Below are 17,157 nucleotides of genomic sequence, written 5' to 3' on the forward strand. Positions count from 1 at the left end.
CGAGCTGCCTGAGTTTTCCAGGCGCTTTCCATTGCGCAGTACTTCTGTACTATGGTTGCCAAGTCAGCAAAGTGTAATACGCGACGGCGGTTGATGGCGTTGAGGATTCCTTCGTCCGTGCAATTGTTGCAGAATACTGAGATTGCGTCTTCATCGCGGCAATCTTTAATCTTGTCTTTGACAAGGAGGAATCTGGCCCAGAAGTGATGGACCGTTTCCTGAGACTGTTGTCGTATGTACATAAGATCGCGTATAGCTGGGTGGGTGGGTGGTTTTAAATCTGAACCCTGACCCGGTTTGGGATCCGGAGTTTGTAAATCTTCCGAACTTAATGGTTCAGACTCCGGGATATCAACTGATGTTTTAGGCCCGTCGTCCGATTCTAGGTTCGGAGGGCAGGGCACGTCGTTCCGCGAACAGGTATCCGGCTCCTCGAGCTCGGAAATCTGAACATAGTTCGTCCTCAATATAGAGGAAGAGTTATTGTCTTGCTCCTCCACTATCGCTATCTGATGGGTGATAGGCGGAGATTTAATTTCTCTCTGGTCAGGTTTAAGCCCAATCCGACCGTAGTCTGTAGCGACCCCCAAGGCGGTGATGCGATCTAGGAGTTCGTTTAAAGACGACAACTCCGTCGGATCCATCCGTTTGGAGTATTCGGAGTCAACGCAGAGACGATTTTCGATGACTCGAGAGGTCATCGTCGGCTTAAAGGCCGAACAGGCGGTCATGGTGAAGCCGCCAAGTCGGAGGGTTTGGCCCGGAGCCAGGGCTCCTCCGGAGGTGATATTATCCTTGACAACAAGGCGAGCCATCAACCCTGTCTTCGACGTCACAGCGGAACTCTCAATGAAAGCACCAATGTCGGTGTCAAAACTGGCGGATCTCGGGTAGGGGGTACCGAACTGTGCGTCTAAGGTTGATGGTAACAGGAGACGGGGAACACAATGTTTAACCAGGTTCGGGCCCTCTCTACGGAGGTAATACCCTACTTCCTGCTTGATTGATCTTGATGAATATGAGTATTACAAGAGTTGATCTACCACAAGATCGTAATGGCTAAAACCCTAGAAGTCTAGCATGTATGACTATGATTATGATTATTCATCCTCTACGGACTAAGCCCTCCGGTTTATATAGACACCGGAGGGTTCTAGGGTTACATCAGGTCGGTTACAGAGAAAGGAATCTTCATATTTGGTCACCAAGCTTGCCTTCCACGCCAAGGAGAGTCCCATCCGGACACAGGAGAGAGTCTTCGGTCTTCGTATCTTCACGGCCCATCAGTCCGGCCCACGTATAACAGGTCGGACGCCCGAGGACCCCTTAATCCAGGACTCCCTCACCGGGCAAGCGTCGGGGTCTCCAATTAGGTTGTGGAGATCACCCCGAGCAATTTGACGGGTACCGATGACCGCCCCCAAGGGTTCCCAAAGGGTACGGGTTCGGTGACCGCCCCCAAGGGTTGCCATTTGTACGAGTTCGGTGATCGCCCTCAAGGGTCCCTTAGTGGAATCACGGCATCTTGCATTGTGCGAGGGCGTGAGGAGATTACGGTGGCCCTAGTGGCTTCTTGGGGAGCATTGTGCCTCCACACCGCTCCAAACGGAGATTAGCATCCGCAAGGTGTGAACTTCGGGATACATCATCGTCTCCGCGTGCCTCGGTTATCTCTTACCCGAGCACTTTTACTTATGCACTTTACTTTGTGATAGCCATATTGTTTCTTGTCATACATCTTGCTATCACCTAGTAGTTTATCTTGCTTAGCGTAAGTTGTTGGTGTACATAGGTGAGCCTAGTTGTTGTAGGTTTGTGCTTGACAAATTAACCGCTAGGTTTATTCTGCATTTGTTCAAGCCTAAACCATAATTATTTTAAAGCGCCTATTCACCCCCCCTCTAGGCGACATTCTCGATCTTTCAACGGGTTATCGGATCCAAAACCGGTCCCGATAGCTGGCGACCCGTTACGGTCAATGCCACGTGTCAGTCACCCTTGACGAAAGCACTTCTATGACGCGCGATTTATCGTCATGGAAGTGGACACTTCCGTGATGATAATTTTGGTAATGTCAGGAACACTTCTACGATAGCACATGTATGACTATTTTGATTCTGTCATAAAATCGTCATGGATGTACATGCATGACAGAAAACGTGACCTGCTGTGACAAACACGTATCATCACGGAAGTGTATTTTTTTGTAGTGAGTAATGCCTTAAGCAAGATGCCATGATTTAGAGGGATAGATCCAATCAATATGAACAAACCCCATCTTTTTATCCTTAATGACAATAATACAAATATGTGTCATGTCCCTTTATGGGATTGAGCACTGCAAGATTGAACCCATTACAAATCACCTCTCCCATTGCAAGAAAAAATCAATCTAGTTGGCCAAACCAAATCAATAGATCGGTGAGAAATACAAAGCTATATAAATCATGCATAAAAGAGTTCAGAGAAGACTCAAATAATATTTATAGATAATCTGATCATAAAACCATAATTCATCGGATCTCAGCAAACGCACCGCAAAAGAAGATTACATCAAATAGATCTTCAAGAACAACAAGGAGAACATTGTATTGAAGATCAAAGAGAGAGAAGAGGCCATCTAGCTACTAGCTATGGACCCGTAGGTCTGTGGTAAACTACTCACACATCATCGGAAGGGCAGCAAGATTGATGTAGAAGCCCTCCATGATCGAATCCCCCTCCGGCAGAGTTCCGGAAAGGTCCCCAGATGGGATCTCACGAGGACAGAAGTTTGCGGCGGCGGAAAAGTATTTTTGGTGTGCCCCTGGTCTTCGGGGAATATTTGGGTGTTTATAGAAGAAAGATTAGGGTTAGAGGAGCCACGAGGGGGCCACAAGCTTGGAGGGCGCCCCCCTAAGCTTGTCGCCAGCTCGTGGCCCTTCTGGCCTCCCCCCAAAGCTTTCAGGGTGTCTTGTGGTCAAAGAAAAATCATCAAAAGTTTAATTCCATTTAGACTCCGTTTGGTATTGATTTTCTATAAAGACAAAAACAAGGAAAAGACAACAATTGGCATTGGGCACTAGGTTAATAGGTTAGTCCCAACATAATAATGCATATAAAACATCCAAGATTGATAATATAATAGCATGAAATAATAAAAAATTATAGATACGCTGGAGACGTATCAGGTACCATTGCCACTTCTGGCACTGCTCAGTGTAAACCTGTGGTGACCCAACCCCGTGCGGAACTTGATTGCAAATCGAACGGTGGCTTTCATGACAGGCTCAACCTTAGGTCACTCCGAGGCTGCCAATGTTTTCCTGACACCTGAAGCCCCCTGTAGAACGGGGTATCCGACTAAGGAGGCCCAACCCCTTATACCGAAGAACGACGGCAAGGACTGGGATTGCAATAAAGCCTGCGCCAACTGGTGGTATCTTTTGGAACTAGCACGACGTTTGGTTACCAACGCATGTATCGTTCCCGCGGGCCTCCCTCCGGGCTATGGTTTCGCCGAAGTTCTATATGAGAAATCCCCTTGAAGGCCACCCTGGTCCCATTGTAGGCCCCTTGCGAATCCCTCAGCAGAACTTCACCAAAGAGACTGGTCCAACTGGTGGTATCTTTTGGAACTAGCACGACGTTTGGTTACCAACGCATGTATCGTTCCCGCGGGCCTCCCTCCGGGCTATGGTTTCGCCGAAGTTCTATATGAGAAATCCCCTTGAAGGCCACCCTGGTCCCATTGTAGGCCCCTTGCGAATCCCTCAGCAGAACTTCACCAAAGAGACTGGTGTGTTTTTTTAATGATATTCTTGTCGAGTTTCATGTGCTAACTTAAGAGTGTTTAGTTCTTTAGTCAAGCGCTCAATTTCCATCGTTGCATTGGCAACCGTCTCATCTTTACTATCATGATCACTATAAAGTTCATTATAGCTAACATCACTAGTTTTCTCATTGAGCAAGTCATCGTCACCTAGCAAGTCATCCTCATCACTGATACGTCTCCAACGTATCTATAAATTTTGATTGTTTGATGCTATTATATTATCAATCTTGTATGCTTTATATACCATTCTATATCATTTTTGAGGACTAACCTATTAACTCAGTGCCAAGTGCCAGTTGTTGTTTTCTGCTTGTTTTTGGTTTTACAGAAAATACATACCAAACGAAGTCCAGATGACAAACAAGGAGACGTCAAGGCAGCACGGCCCCCCTTGTGGGCCCCTCGTGGCTCCGCCTGACCTAATTCTAGCGCTATAAATTCCCAAATATTTCGAAACCCCCAGGAGAGGCCCCGAAACAATCCTTCCGCCGCCACAAGCCTCTATTCTTCCGTGATATCTTCTGGAAGCCTTTTCCGATACTCTGTCGAGGAGGGAATGCATCAGGGAAGACATCAGTAAAGCAACTTTGTCAATCTCAAAGCTCCGCAACTTTGATCTATCTTCGGTAGGTGCTGTGCGTGGTGATGTGATTGAGTGCATGTCCATAAGAAAAAAAAACTCCTTAATTAATGAAAAATCTTTTGCCCCCTTGAACAAGTATTGTTTTCGATACGGGCTTGGGAGTACAACGGTAGATACGATGCATTTATTACATCGATGATCCATCGTCCCGTGTGCGGCCGCCCACACCAGTTTCCTCGTCCCACGAAAGCCCCTTCCATGCGGGCCCTCGGAAGAGCGCACGCCCACTGGCCCCACAGGCAGCGGCACGGCTAAAAACGGGGGACGCTTCCCTTTCATCTCGCGACTATAAAAAAGAACGGGCGGCCCTGCCTAAAGCCCCCGCCCCCTGTCCTCTCCCCTCTCCTCGCCTTCTCCGCCCTCCGCTCCATTCGTTTCGATCTATTTCGGCTTCCTCTCCAAGCTTCGGCCATGGCGGCGACGATCCAGTCCGTGAAGGCCCGCCAGATCTTCGACAGCCGCGGTAACCCCACCGTCGAGGTACGCGCGGATGCGCCCATCCCCCGTCCGCCTCCCCGATCTGTACGTTGTGGTCCGGTTCGATTCGATCTGGTAGGGCGGCGGGCGTACGCAGCAACGGCTTGTTTTCGATCTGGTGATTCGTCCGTCGGCTGTGGGTTGGGGCTTCTGGGGCGCGGGCAGTAGGTTTCTGATGCGCTAGATTCGAGGGGTTTTGGGTTGGTGGGCCGGTAGGTAGGATGCGGATTACTGTTGCCCCTCGGCCAGACTTTATGGGGTTTGGATGTGCTAGATAGATTCGATGTGAGGTGGTTTGTTTAGTCGGACGCTGCCTGCTCGTCATGCATTTTGGGGTTTCGCAGGATGTATCCACAGATCGGCTGGCCGCCATGCCCAGCGTTTATGTAGTCATTATGGTTTCGTGCCCTGGTTGTTGCTCAGCGCTTATCGTTTGATCTGCGCATAATGCCGTGGTGTGAAGTAATGTGACGAAAATGTAAATGAGTGTAGGCTCATCTCATTCTGGTCCAAGTGGTTTTGGGCGTGCAGGTAGGATTTATAATGTCGTTTGCTCGTTGCCCCTTGGCCAGTTTTTGTTTCTTCATATGTTAGATAGATTTGACGCAAAGTGGCTTGTTCAGTCAGGTAGATACTGGGTAGAACTATTTTTTATTTTGCCTGCCAGGCGTCCATTGTAGGTTTTCACAGTGTGTATCAACAGATGGTTGTTCGCCGTGCTTGGTGTTTACATAGCTAAATGTAGCCATATGGCCTGTGTCCTAGTTGCATGCGACATTGTCTGGATTTTATTGTTTAAGCTATGCATAATGCCAAAGTGTAAAATATTTTGGCAAGTTATTTTGCTAATCTCATGGTTTTGTGCATCAGGTTGATGTGTGCTGCTCAGATGGAACCTTTGCCAGGGCCGCTGTTCCCAGCGGTGCATCAACTGGTGAGTTATTTTGTTATTATCATCACTCTCTCCTTTTCAACCTTAAGTTTTTGCTTTGGTTTCCTGAGTTCCTGACTAGTGAAGGCACAAACTCTTATTTGGATCATTATTTATGGATTGTGATTGTATTGTTTTTGTTGAACTAATCTTGTCTGAATCATCCCTCTTCTGCAGGTGTTTATGAAGCTTTGGAACTGAGGGACGGTGGATCTGACTACTTGGGAAAGGGTGTATCCAAGGTTTACATCCATTTGAGCGAATTTTATCTTCACATTCTTTAAATCTATGTCATAGTTCTTAGTCATGTAATGTGGCTGCTGTATATGTTTTTTTTTGCCTCAACTCTGCTTTTGTTACACTAGCAATATTGTTGCCAGCTTTTGAAATTTTCCTACTTGTTTACCGAATTATTATGCCAAATGGACCAAACAGTGCTATCTTTCCGGTTATCCTGTTTGTGAGGACAAGTTATTTTGCCATGTTGGTTTGGTTTCATCCATACAATGTTTCCTTGTGCTGTATAACTTGATGTTTCTAGTTTGTGCCAGGTTGTAGATTTTTTTTCTTAATTTTAATGTGAACTACAATATTTTTTCTTAATGTTAATGTGGTAGGTTGTAGCTTTTTTTTTTGATATCTCATTGCCGTTGATTGTATGTACTCCCTCCGTCTGAAAAAGTTTGTCCCAAGCTTGTCCCTCAAATGGATGTATCTAGCACTAACTTGGTGCTAGATACATTCATTTGAGGGACAAGCTTTTTCGGACGAGGGAGTAGTAGCTTAGGATTATGTATTTATGAAGTGAATAATCGTGGGCAATATCTCTTGTGCACATTTTCTTATTTACTAAAAAACCAACTTGCTCAAGTACTGTCATGAAATGAACAACTCAGGATCATTTAGTGCTTGATGTTTCACTATAGCTATCCTGGTTTTTTCTATTGTAGCGAATAGTCCATTTGCATGCATAATTTAGTCTTTTCTTTGTATTTACATGTATTTTTTTATTTTTTTCGCAGGCTGTTGACAATGTGAACTCGATTATCGCGCCAGCTTTGATTGGCAAGGTTAGCATTGTCTCTGCCCCCTTTTCTATTGTGATATGAGAGTTGAATGCATAATTCATTCAGTGCTCTCTTTCCTTCCACAGGACCCTACCGCTCAAACTGAGCTCGACAACTTTATGGTTCAGCAGCTTGATGGAACCAAGAATGAGTGGGGTTGGTGCAAGCAAAAGGTATAACATAACCCATGATGAGTTTTACCTTTAGAGAGGGAGTACTAATTTCCATTTGCAGATTCCCTTCTAACAGCTTGATTTCTTTTGTAAACTCAGCTTGGTGCTAATGCAATCCTGGCTGTGTCACTAGCTGTTTGCAAAGCTGGAGCCAGCGTCAAGAAGATTCCGCTGTACCAGGTGTGCATCATTGCTAATCTCCTCTTTTAATATTCTACATTTGTTTGCTATTGCCTAAAGTCTTCGAACATGAATATTCTTCACTGCAGCACATTGCCAACCTTGCTGGCAACAAGCAATTGGTTTTGCCTGTTCCTGCATTCAATGTCATCAATGGTGGATCCCATGCTGGAAACAAGCTTGCTATGCAGGCAATGCTCTGACCTAAGATTTTCACATCTTTCATCATGTTGTTTTCGCACATTTCTTATTTATGCCTATACTTGCATATCTGCAGGAGTTCATGATCCTTCCTACTGGAGCTGCCTCATTCAAGGAGGCAATGAAGATGGGCGTTGAAGTGTACCACAACTTGAAGGTAATTCTTTCATCTTCTTTTTCTCTTTGCTATCTTGTAAAAAGCAAATTTACTAAAACTAACATTTTCTGTGACAGTCTGTTATCAAGAAGAAGTATGGGCAAGATGCCACCAATGTTGGAGATGAAGGTGGTTTTGCTCCTAACATTCAGGTATTTCCCTGTCCTTAGAGGTTTACGATCAGATTTCCTTGCTTTGTTATGCCTTGTTATTTCGACAACAGTTGCTGATTGTCATGTTTGGACGTATAGAACTACTGTGTTGTTATAAATTGAGGTCAATGTTTGTGGGGTGTGATCTGAGTTCTTTTTATTTTCGGGTGTTGTAGGAGAACAAGGAGGGCCTTGAGCTCTTGAAGACTGCAATTGAAAAGGCTGGATACACCGGCAAGGTTTGTCTGCTTGAATTAATCTGTTGTCACGCACTTCTCAGTGAGCTTTTAAGTTAGTGACTGAAGGAGATTTGTTGGTTTGGGAAATTCTAGGTTGTCATTGGAATGGATGTTGCTGCTTCAGAGTTCTACAATGACAAGGACAAAACCTATGACCTCAACTTCAAGGAAGAGGTAATTAGCCCCATGGTTTATTTTGTGGCAACAATTTGTTTTCTTTTCATGAGCATTTTTAACATTTGCCCTCCCTTGCTGTAGAACAACGATGGTTCCCAGAAGATATCTGGAGATAGCCTGAAGAATGTATACAAGTCATTCGTGAGTGAGTACCCCATTGTGTCGATTGAGGACCCATTTGACCAGGATGACTGGGTGCACTATGCTAAGATGACTGAGGAATGTGGAGTGGAAGTTCAGATTGTTGGTGATGACCTTCTAGTCACCAACCCAACCGTGAGTTATTTGTTTTCTGTTGTGTAGGTGGGCATTTTCATTCTGTTGGATCACTGTAATTAATTTGCTGTATCACTATGTTGTGCAGAGAGTTGCTAAGGCAATCAAGGAGAAGTCATGCAATGCTCTTCTGCTGAAGGTATTATTCTGTTCAAACATAAGCTGTTATTGATTCTTATCCTTTGGTCGTCATAGTACAAGTACTCCTTCCGTCCATAATAAGTACCTGATCGGATGGAGTATGTATTACATATTCTGATTGTTTCATCCTTTTCATGTGTAGGTTAACCAAATTGGATCCGTCACTGAGAGTATTGAGGCCGTGAAGATGTCAAAACATGCTGGTTGGGGTGTGATGACCAGTCACAGGAGGTACATACTAGATACTGCCTTATTACCCATCCGTTTTCCCCCTTGTTTCTATTGTTATTACCATTTGTATGCTTATGTACATTCACTGTGTGCAGTGGTGAGACTGAGGACACATTCATTGCTGATTTGGCTGTCGGTTTGTCCACGGTATAATTTTATAATCTTCATTTTATTGTTTGTCTGAATAATTTTAATGAGACTACTGTTTCTTCTCCTCTGGATCGATTAGGAGTATCTGAACAATGTTTCTTCATGTGCAACAGGGCCAGATCAAGACTGGGGCTCCCTGCCGCTCAGAGCGGCTTGCCAAGTACAACCAGGCAAGTGGCTTTCCTGTAATTCTTGTACTGCTGAAGCATTCTCCTGATATTCTGTTGACCAACATGACCTCTCGCAATAACAAAAACCAAATTATTCTTCCTCTTTAATCTTCTGTTCGATGCATTGTGCTCATTTAAGAATGATTTCTTGTCTTTTGTTTGGTGTTAAGACTGATCTTACATGTTTGGTTTCTGATATTCTTTTGTTCAGTGTAATGTGTTTATTTGAGCATTCATGTCTTGTTTTTTTTTATCGGTTTCCCAAATTTACACCAAGGGTTGTTTCTTTTCTAATTGGAACAGCTTCTGAGGATCGAGGAGGAGCTGGGCGCTGCCGCTGTGTATGCCGGCCTCAAGTTCCGCGCACCGGTGGAGCCATACTAGATGGGATCTGCATCTGAGACACCACCACTCTGCACTTGTTTTTGCGAAAGTGGGCGTGTGTCTTAACTCGCGGAATGAACTATGGTTGAAGCTCTTAGGACTTGTCGAGCAATAATGTACCGCATGTTGCTGTGAACGGGACGGATATGTACCTACGTACTCCAAACTTGCTCCAATTTTGGTCTTTGTGGTGAGCGAGCAAGTACGCCTGATTACCTTTTGGATCTGTAGTAAACTGTTTGGCTGTTGGCATCATCATATTTGGCGTCAGTTTAATCTTGCAGAAAGCATGCTTTTCGTTCGCCATTCCTAATTTACCACTGTTTTCGGTCTCTCTGTTTTTCTTATTATTATAACTAGCACAAATGCCCGTGCGTTGCAACGGGTTAAGTAGTTTATATTCAAGTTTATTTATGATAATATATGCATAAATACATTCATTTTTCATGCAATTTTTAGTCAATTGTTTTCAAGATCCAAAATTTTCTAAATAAGACATGCTAAACTCATAGAATATTTCTTTACCTACATCAACATACTTTCCCCCATGAAAGAAAATAAAGTTAGGAACTTCTCCTTAAAAGAAATTAGGAACTCAATAAAGTTTAGCCAATGCTGCTCACAAAATTCCGAGAGAAAAGTATTGCACAAAGATCCTTAATCCTTTGGGTAATATAACATAGAAAAGCGAGAGTTCATGGTTGACACACCAGGGACTTCGAATCCGACTCCTCAGTGACACGTCCAATGCTAATTACAACGCGTTATACAATTAATTCACAGTGATCAATACAAAAAATAAGTTATATTGGATCCTTTCATTATTAGAAAAAAAGAGCCCAGCATGTTTTCACAAAGACCAACAAACATGCTCGTAAGTAGTAATCTCAAGGATACTTTTATAATATTACATTGAGAAAACTTCACAAAATGAACATTGTTAGCTGGTTAATTTGATTCTTAGCGACACTTATCTTGGTTCATTTTTTGTTTTGAGAGGTTTCTTGGTAAGTTTTAATATTAGAATAAGCAGAAAGCTCACATAAACCCATATAAGCCTAGGATCCATGAGCAATGCAAATAGAATTGCAAGATAGCAACAATATTATTTCACAAAAAAAAAGATAGCAACAATATTTAGTGCAAATTCATGGATGTAATTTTTTTTGCAGGTGAAATTCATGAATGTAATTAAGATTACTATATTTAGCTGGTTCATATGAGTGTCTGCAACACTAAATGCATGCACACTATATGATGTCCAGGACACCAAAAATAATGACATTAGGGTACTGATTTCCCATACAAAAAGTTGAAAGGAAAATATATTACTTCACACTGTCCGTGTATACTGCAGGAAAGCAGCAGACATCTTCTCATGCCATGGAATAGGATCGAGTTGCTTGCCAAGGAGTCATGCACCATAAAAATCAGTAAATTCAAGAGAAGCACTGCCTATAATAAAAGGGAAACGCTTATTTTCATCCGGCTGATAACGCGCACCCATCAGCCCCCTCCACTACCAACCACGTGTCCAAGTGGGGGGCTGACTGCTGCGTCCGCGCGCCCGCCGCTATAACCCAAGCACGCCGCTCGCTCCGTGTCATGCTCCACCGGGTATGCTGCATGCGACTGATTTTTTTTCCTGGATTGCTTTTTTCGTTTGATGAATTGCTGTCGATTTACTAGTCACGCTAGCTAGTTACTACATGTACTCAATGGGACAGCGCTGCTTTCTTATCAAAGCATCATTGGAGTAGCAAGACCACTATTGTAGCACCGTCGAAGCATCCGCGTCATCATCGCAGCACTGTCGCAGCCAGGAACACACCATTGCAGAATCATCGACAAAGCACCCATGCCTCCGACACAACACTCCCGCGGTCGTCGAAGCACGCGGTCGCAACATCGTCGTGATAGTTCGAAGCATACCACTGATGTGGCTGCCGAAGCAACTGCCTCGACCGTTGAAGCACGTCGTCGCAACATCATCGAAGCAATCAGGCTTCCATTGTAGGATCACCGCGGTTGTCGACGCATATTGTCGAAGCCCACCGCGACCCGTCGAAGAACGCCATCACGACATGGTTGCAGCCGTCGAAACACGTTGTCGCAACATCATCGAAGCAATCAAGCTTCCATTGTAGCATCACCGCGGTTGTCGATGCACACCGCGACCCGTTGAAGAACGCCATCATGACATCGCCGTCGCAACATTATCAAAGCAGCAAGGCTGCTATTGTAGCATTGCCGCTGTCATCGACGCATGCTGCCGAAGCACACCGCGCGCGGTCGTTCGAAGAACACCATCACGACATCGCCGCGGCCTTCGAAGCACGTCGTCGCAACATCGTCGATGCAACAAGCCTGCCATTGTACCATCGCCGCGGTTGTCGACGCTTATTGTTGAAGCACACCGTTACCCGTCAAAGAACGCCATCATGACATCGCCGCAGCCGTCGAAACACGTTGTCGCAACATCATCGAAACAACAAGACTGCCATTGTAGCATTGCCGTAGTCGTCGACGCATGCTGTCGAAGCACACCGTGGTCATTCGAAGAACACCGTCGCGACATCACCGCGGCCTTCGAAGCACGTGGCCGCAACATCATCGATACAACAAGCCTGCCATTCTAGCATCGCTGCGATCGTCGAGGCATGCCGTTGAAGCACACAACGCCGTTTGAAAGTCGCCATCGCGACATCGTCGCGGACGTCGAAGCATGTCATCACAATATCGTTGAATCAGCCGGGCCACCGTCGCAGCATCACCACGGTCGTCAAAGCAGTCGGGCCGCATCGTAGCATCAGCGTCGTCGTCGAAGCACTCCGGCGTTGTAGCACTAAGGGACGCACGTGGCTGCACCCTCAAGTAAACGCATGGCACGGGTACCAGTTACATGGGGTCTCTATAGAAGATGGAGTGAAAGCGGTGTGGCACCCACGAGAAGAAAGGAATTAGATGCGTGGCACGGCTTTGGATTTGTACGGGATCTCATTGGGCCGATCCAACGGACCCGTGCGTCACACTATCGTACGGTTCGGGAGGGGGATGATTTTCCCTAGTTTTCAGCCGATTGATTCGTAGCGTTTGCCATAACAAAAGCACACACAGATTAATAATCAAACTCTTAGCGTTCAGCACGTTGGTGAGTAGTGACACAGAGGCTGTTGCTATTGGCGAGTAGGTGTAGGGGTCAAGAAGCGATGGCTCTTCAAAAACCTAATCAATCTCTACTTCTAATGAACGAGTTGATGAATCGTCTCCACGGTTTATTTTTGCTGGTTTTTTTCGTCTTTCCTCCCACCACCCCCTCCCGCCCTGGTCCGTGGTTTATTTTCGCTGGTTTTTTCGTCTCTCCTCCCACCACCCCTTCCCACCCTGGTCCATCGGTTTATTTTTCTCTTCACTCTTTATTACAACCAGAACTTTCCTAACGTATAACAAATCACGGATCTAACTTCCTTAAATTATGCAAATCAATAATTCCTTTTATTGGTTCAATTTGTCTTAGGAAACAAATAACAGATTTTCAGGAAACAAATAATACATTTTAATCTAACTTTCTTAAATTATGCAAATCAATCGCTTCTTTTTATTGGTTTAATTTGTCTTAGGAAACAAATAACAGATTTTCAGAAAACAAATAATACATTTTAATCTAACTTTCCTAACTTATCTAAATCAATCGATTTCTCTTATTAGTGAAATTTGTTTTAGGAAACAAATAACAGACACGTCACAACTTTCCTCCCAATAAATAGTTTCTTAACATTTGCAAACTTTTCTAATCAGACACATCACAAACGGGCAGGTACTGATATCACGTTACCAAACAATAAAACCCCATTTGCATAGAAATCAGTTCAAAAATCCTAACTTTCCTAAATTTTTACCTTTCCTTCATAACAACCAATATTTCCTATGTTTTCCACCTATTGAAGGAAATCACCCCTCCATCGATATTAGCATTTTTTTGAACTGAGATCTCCGGGTTATGAGTTTTTTTGCGATTCTTTCCAATTGTGACCTCTCCTTCCACTCCGGCTCCTTCTCGCATAAACACCTCCACCACAGCCAGGTGACACCGCCCCAGACCTCCTGCCTCTCCACACCTTCTCCGCCACCTCCTTCTCGTACTCCATTAACAATCCCTCCGCTACATTTGTCCACGGCGGTGTCGAGGGCATGGCGCAGCAGCGTACCAGCGGTAGAGCAGCGCATAGCAGCAGGAAGCAACACGCAGCAGGCGAGGCGAGCGGCCGACGGTGGAGGGCAGAGATGCGGCCGGCGCGACTGAGGGGGCGGCCGGCAGAAAATGGCCACGACTGGAGGCGGCGCGAGGCAGGGGCGCGACAGCGGGGCGAGCAAAGGGATAGGCGGCAGCAGACGGGGCGAGCGCAGCCAGCGAGAGTGTGGCGCGCGGCCAGGGTGTGTGTCGCGCGGGGCACAGTCGTGCGGTGGCTGCGGCGAGCGCGACGGCAGCGGCGTCGCGACCGACGCGGTGTAGCACGGGCGTGGGCATGGAGAGGGAGTGGCCCCGTGGGCGCGGAAGAAGAGCGGCAGGCTCGGGCATGGGCGTGCATAGGAGCTGGCATGTGCCACGGGGTCAATCCGAGGAGCTCGGTGGCTACCCCTGCAATGGCCATGGCGGACGGCGGTTCTCGGCCACGGCGAAATACCTAATGAGAGCAAACGAGAAGGGAAACAGGGGAAAGGCAGAGGAGATCATGGCGGTGTCAATGACGCCCTAGGGGAAGACATGGGAGCTCGGGGCGGCGCGGATCGAACGGCAATGTCGCGGTGGCCCAAGGTTGAGGAAGACGGCAGGGACGTCGATGCGGGGGTGCTGGACTTGATCTCCTTGGCGCAGACGAAGTAGCGAAGGCGTTCGGAGCTCCTCGACAAGCTCCTAGCCCGCAGGGAGGGCAGTGGCCATGTGGACGGGGTTGGTCATGGTGGCCGTGGCGTCTGACTTCGGCCAGATCGACGGAATCGAGCGAGCGAGAAGGAGAAGTGGATTTGGGAGGGGGCGTCGAGGAGGAGTGAGGCCATGGGGGCAGGGAAGGAAGGGCGTCACCCTTATCCATTCCCCTTCGATGCCAGCGAGGTGGTCGGGCGGGAGCCCGGCTCTGTAGCGACGCGGCTCGGGGAACAGGAGAAGACGACCGCGCGGGGACTGGACCGCTGAGCCGGTTCGGTGGCAAGGCCCGGGGGGCAGGGCGAATCCCCTTTTACATCGTCCTTTTGGTTTTTCAATGTATTCTAATCTGTTTCTCCTTTTTAACATCGTTTTCTATTTATTCTTATCAACTAAATGATCTCTACTCCTAACGTCTCAGTTGGTAGTCTCTGTTTCGGGATTATTTTCGTCCCACCTCCCGAGTGAGGGAGAGGGGGAGAGAGAGTGAGGAAGAGGGAGGGAGAGGGGGAGAGAGAGTGAGGAAGAGGGAGGGAGAGGGTGTGTGTGTGAGATTTTGATGGTAAAAAAGGTCGTCAATGTCACTTAATATGTATGAGAATATTAAATGTAATATATTGAACTTTTAAAGTTAATGTGGCCCCGTTGCAAGGCACGGGCGTTCTTCTAGTGTAAGTAGTGCTTCAGCAAACCTTGTACCTGTAGGTAGTAGTGCTGCTTCGGCGACAGCTGAACTCGAAACGTGCCTGCGAGTTCCTCCACCCAGCAACCTGCCCGACAACGGGAACGTCTCTGGTCCGCTTCAAACTGATGGCGCCAGGTGCCACCTCCTCCGCTGTATCCACAACCGTGAGAAAGATTTGTTAGCTAGTTCACTTTGAGTTCACTTTAGTGTGATAACGCATCAATCAATCAAGACAACTAAATTGAGTAGATCAAACTCATTCCCAACTGGCCCATCTAGACATGTGAGACCTGGAGGAGAGAGCTTCAAGGCTTAACTACGAACTTACGAAGACACACAAGGAGATAAGGGTAGCCACATACTACTACGACCCATGCATCTCCAACATCGACTACGGCGAGGGACACGTCACGATGGCCCACGACCTCGTCGCCTCCGACGGTCTCCTCAAAGACATGAGTCGCCTCCTCACCAGGCCGGCCAGGCCGGAGGAGCCGCTTGTGTTTCACGACCAGAAATACGTCGACCTCCTCTGCAACCTCAGCCCGGCGGGTATATCAGCGACGACGATCTCCAGCGAACTGCCAAGGAGCATGGCATCGGCATCATGCGCCGCCAGGACGGCGCCTGCTCGAACGACAACCCTGTCATCGACAGCCTCCTAGGGTAATGCCTGACCTACGCCGGCGGGTCGCTGGCCATGGCGTGCGCGCTCGGCGGCGGCGACTAAATTTGTCCGGCAGCATGCACCATGCATGCCCTGGCCACGCCAACAGCTTCAGCTATGTCAACGACATCGTTCTCGCCATCAACCAACTCCTCGCCCGCTTCCGGCGCGTGCTGCACATGGACATCGACGCGCACCATGGGGACACAGCCCAACCTTGGTGCTCGTGTTGCCGGTGTGGACGCGGGCGCTGCCGCCGATAGCGGGCCTGACTCGTGCAGGCGGCCCTTGTCTCCGGCAACGCCCTCCTCTCTCGAGCTGCGGTTGCAGCTCCGTCGTGACGGTTGTTGAGGTACCTATCATGAGACATCCAGCAAGTCAAGGTGTTTGCATGAAGATTCGATCAAGAGGAAGACCAAGGAGATCCAACGTTGTATGGCTGCCTCACAAGTCGCTGCCATCGTAGCAAGCTGCCGCACCAGCCGCGAGATCTCTCGAGGCCGCGCCCAGATCCACCAGTTTACCTCTCGCCGCCACCGTGCCTCGCACCGCCGGAGGAACGGGGGAACGGGCAGGCGGCCGGCGGTGGCGGCGCGCGGCGGAGGGGCGTGGGCCGGCTGCGGCAACGCGTGGTGTGGGCCAGCGGCACGCTGGAGCGTGGAAGGGGTGGCGGCGCGCTGGTAAGGTAGTCAAGCGCGGCGCTGTCCGGAATCGGTCGACGGTGGAAAGCAATGGCAGGTGAGAGAGATCGAAAGAGACAGAGGTGAGGGGGGAAAGCAGCGGCGGATCGACTTTTTAGTTCCCCACTCGTGTTCGTGCTGGAGACGAACTGCTCCTTCGTGAGCGAGACAGACGGCCACGTATTTTTTTTGTTCCAGGTTGACTCCCATAGGGACTGCGGGTTGAACAGAAAAAATAGTAGGGGCTTTTTCGCAATAACGTGTCAACCCGTGCTTTATTATTTATTATTAGGGAAAGATAGTTAAGAAACCTGCTTTGGAAACAACCTCCTAGTAGATGAACTCCGTTCCTGAATACAAGTCTTTCAAATTAAGTATTAATTAGGTGTTAGTCTAGTGCCGTATCCCTTGCTATCTTACCCTTCCTTTGCATCCCACTCAAAAAAAGAAAAAGAGGGCGCTCCAGAGGCAGAAATAGAACTCACCAACAGAGCTTCAAAAATTGGGTATTAACTGAGTCAAACAACAGAACTCACCAACAGAGCTCCAAAAATTGGGTATTAGCTGAGGCAAACAACATAACTCACCAACAGAGCTCCAAAAAATTGAAAATTGAACTCACCAACAGAGCTCCAAAA

At 47.3% G+C, this 17,157-nt stretch overlaps 1 protein-coding gene and 1 long non-coding RNA gene across 3 annotated transcripts; one reads left to right on the top strand and one right to left on the bottom strand.

Annotated features, from left to right (window-relative positions):
* Positions 1 to 4,731: 4,731 nt before the first annotated feature.
* Positions 4,732 to 9,821, top strand: LOC123119125 (enolase). 2 transcript variants are annotated; one of them, XM_044538820.1, is made up of 17 exons: positions 4,732 to 4,937; positions 5,805 to 5,868; positions 6,043 to 6,107; positions 6,888 to 6,935; positions 7,019 to 7,105; positions 7,205 to 7,285; positions 7,375 to 7,476; positions 7,563 to 7,643; positions 7,721 to 7,795; positions 7,972 to 8,034; positions 8,128 to 8,208; positions 8,293 to 8,487; positions 8,576 to 8,626; positions 8,771 to 8,859; positions 8,955 to 9,006; positions 9,123 to 9,179; positions 9,483 to 9,821. In XM_044538820.1, exons 1-17 carry the CDS (start codon positions 4,869 to 4,871, stop codon positions 9,561 to 9,563), a joined length of 1,341 nt encoding a protein of 446 aa, XP_044394755.1. In that variant the 5' UTR covers positions 4,732 to 4,868; the 3' UTR covers positions 9,564 to 9,821. The 2 variants fall into 2 exon arrangements, with proteins under 2 accessions (XP_044394755.1, XP_044394754.1); XM_044538819.1 differs by lacking the exon at positions 9,483 to 9,821 and having other exon boundaries at positions 9,123 to 9,302.
* A 5,655-nt stretch (positions 9,822 to 15,476) lies between these two features.
* Positions 15,477 to 16,609, bottom strand: LOC123124111 (uncharacterized). The gene is made up of 2 exons (XR_006460974.1): positions 16,288 to 16,609; positions 15,477 to 16,195 (listed from the first exon to the last, which is right to left on the bottom strand). It is a non-coding gene; the product is annotated as an uncharacterized lncRNA (long non-coding RNA).
* Between the last annotated feature and the right edge of the window lie 548 nt (positions 16,610 to 17,157).

Source organism: Triticum aestivum, chromosome 5D (assembly GCF_018294505.1).
Source record: "Triticum aestivum cultivar Chinese Spring chromosome 5D, IWGSC CS RefSeq v2.1, whole genome shotgun sequence".
In the NCBI taxonomy this organism is placed as follows: domain Eukaryota; kingdom Viridiplantae; phylum Streptophyta; class Magnoliopsida; order Poales; family Poaceae; genus Triticum; species Triticum aestivum.

What these genes read in the sequence shown, in the direction of transcription:
- LOC123119125 (XM_044538819.1), top strand. Translation starts at nt 4,869, where the DNA reads ATGGCGGCGACGATCCAGTCCGTGAAGGCCCGCCAGATCTTCGACAGC. An exon ending in CGCCAGCTTTGATTGGCAAG is followed by an intron (nt 6,936 to 7,018) that starts GTTAGCATTGTC and finishes TTCCTTCCACAG; the next exon opens with GACCCTACCGCTCAAACTGA. An exon ending in GCAATGCTCTTCTGCTGAAG is followed by an intron (nt 8,627 to 8,770) that starts GTATTATTCTGT and finishes TTTCATGTGTAG; the next exon opens with GTTAACCAAATTGGATCCGT.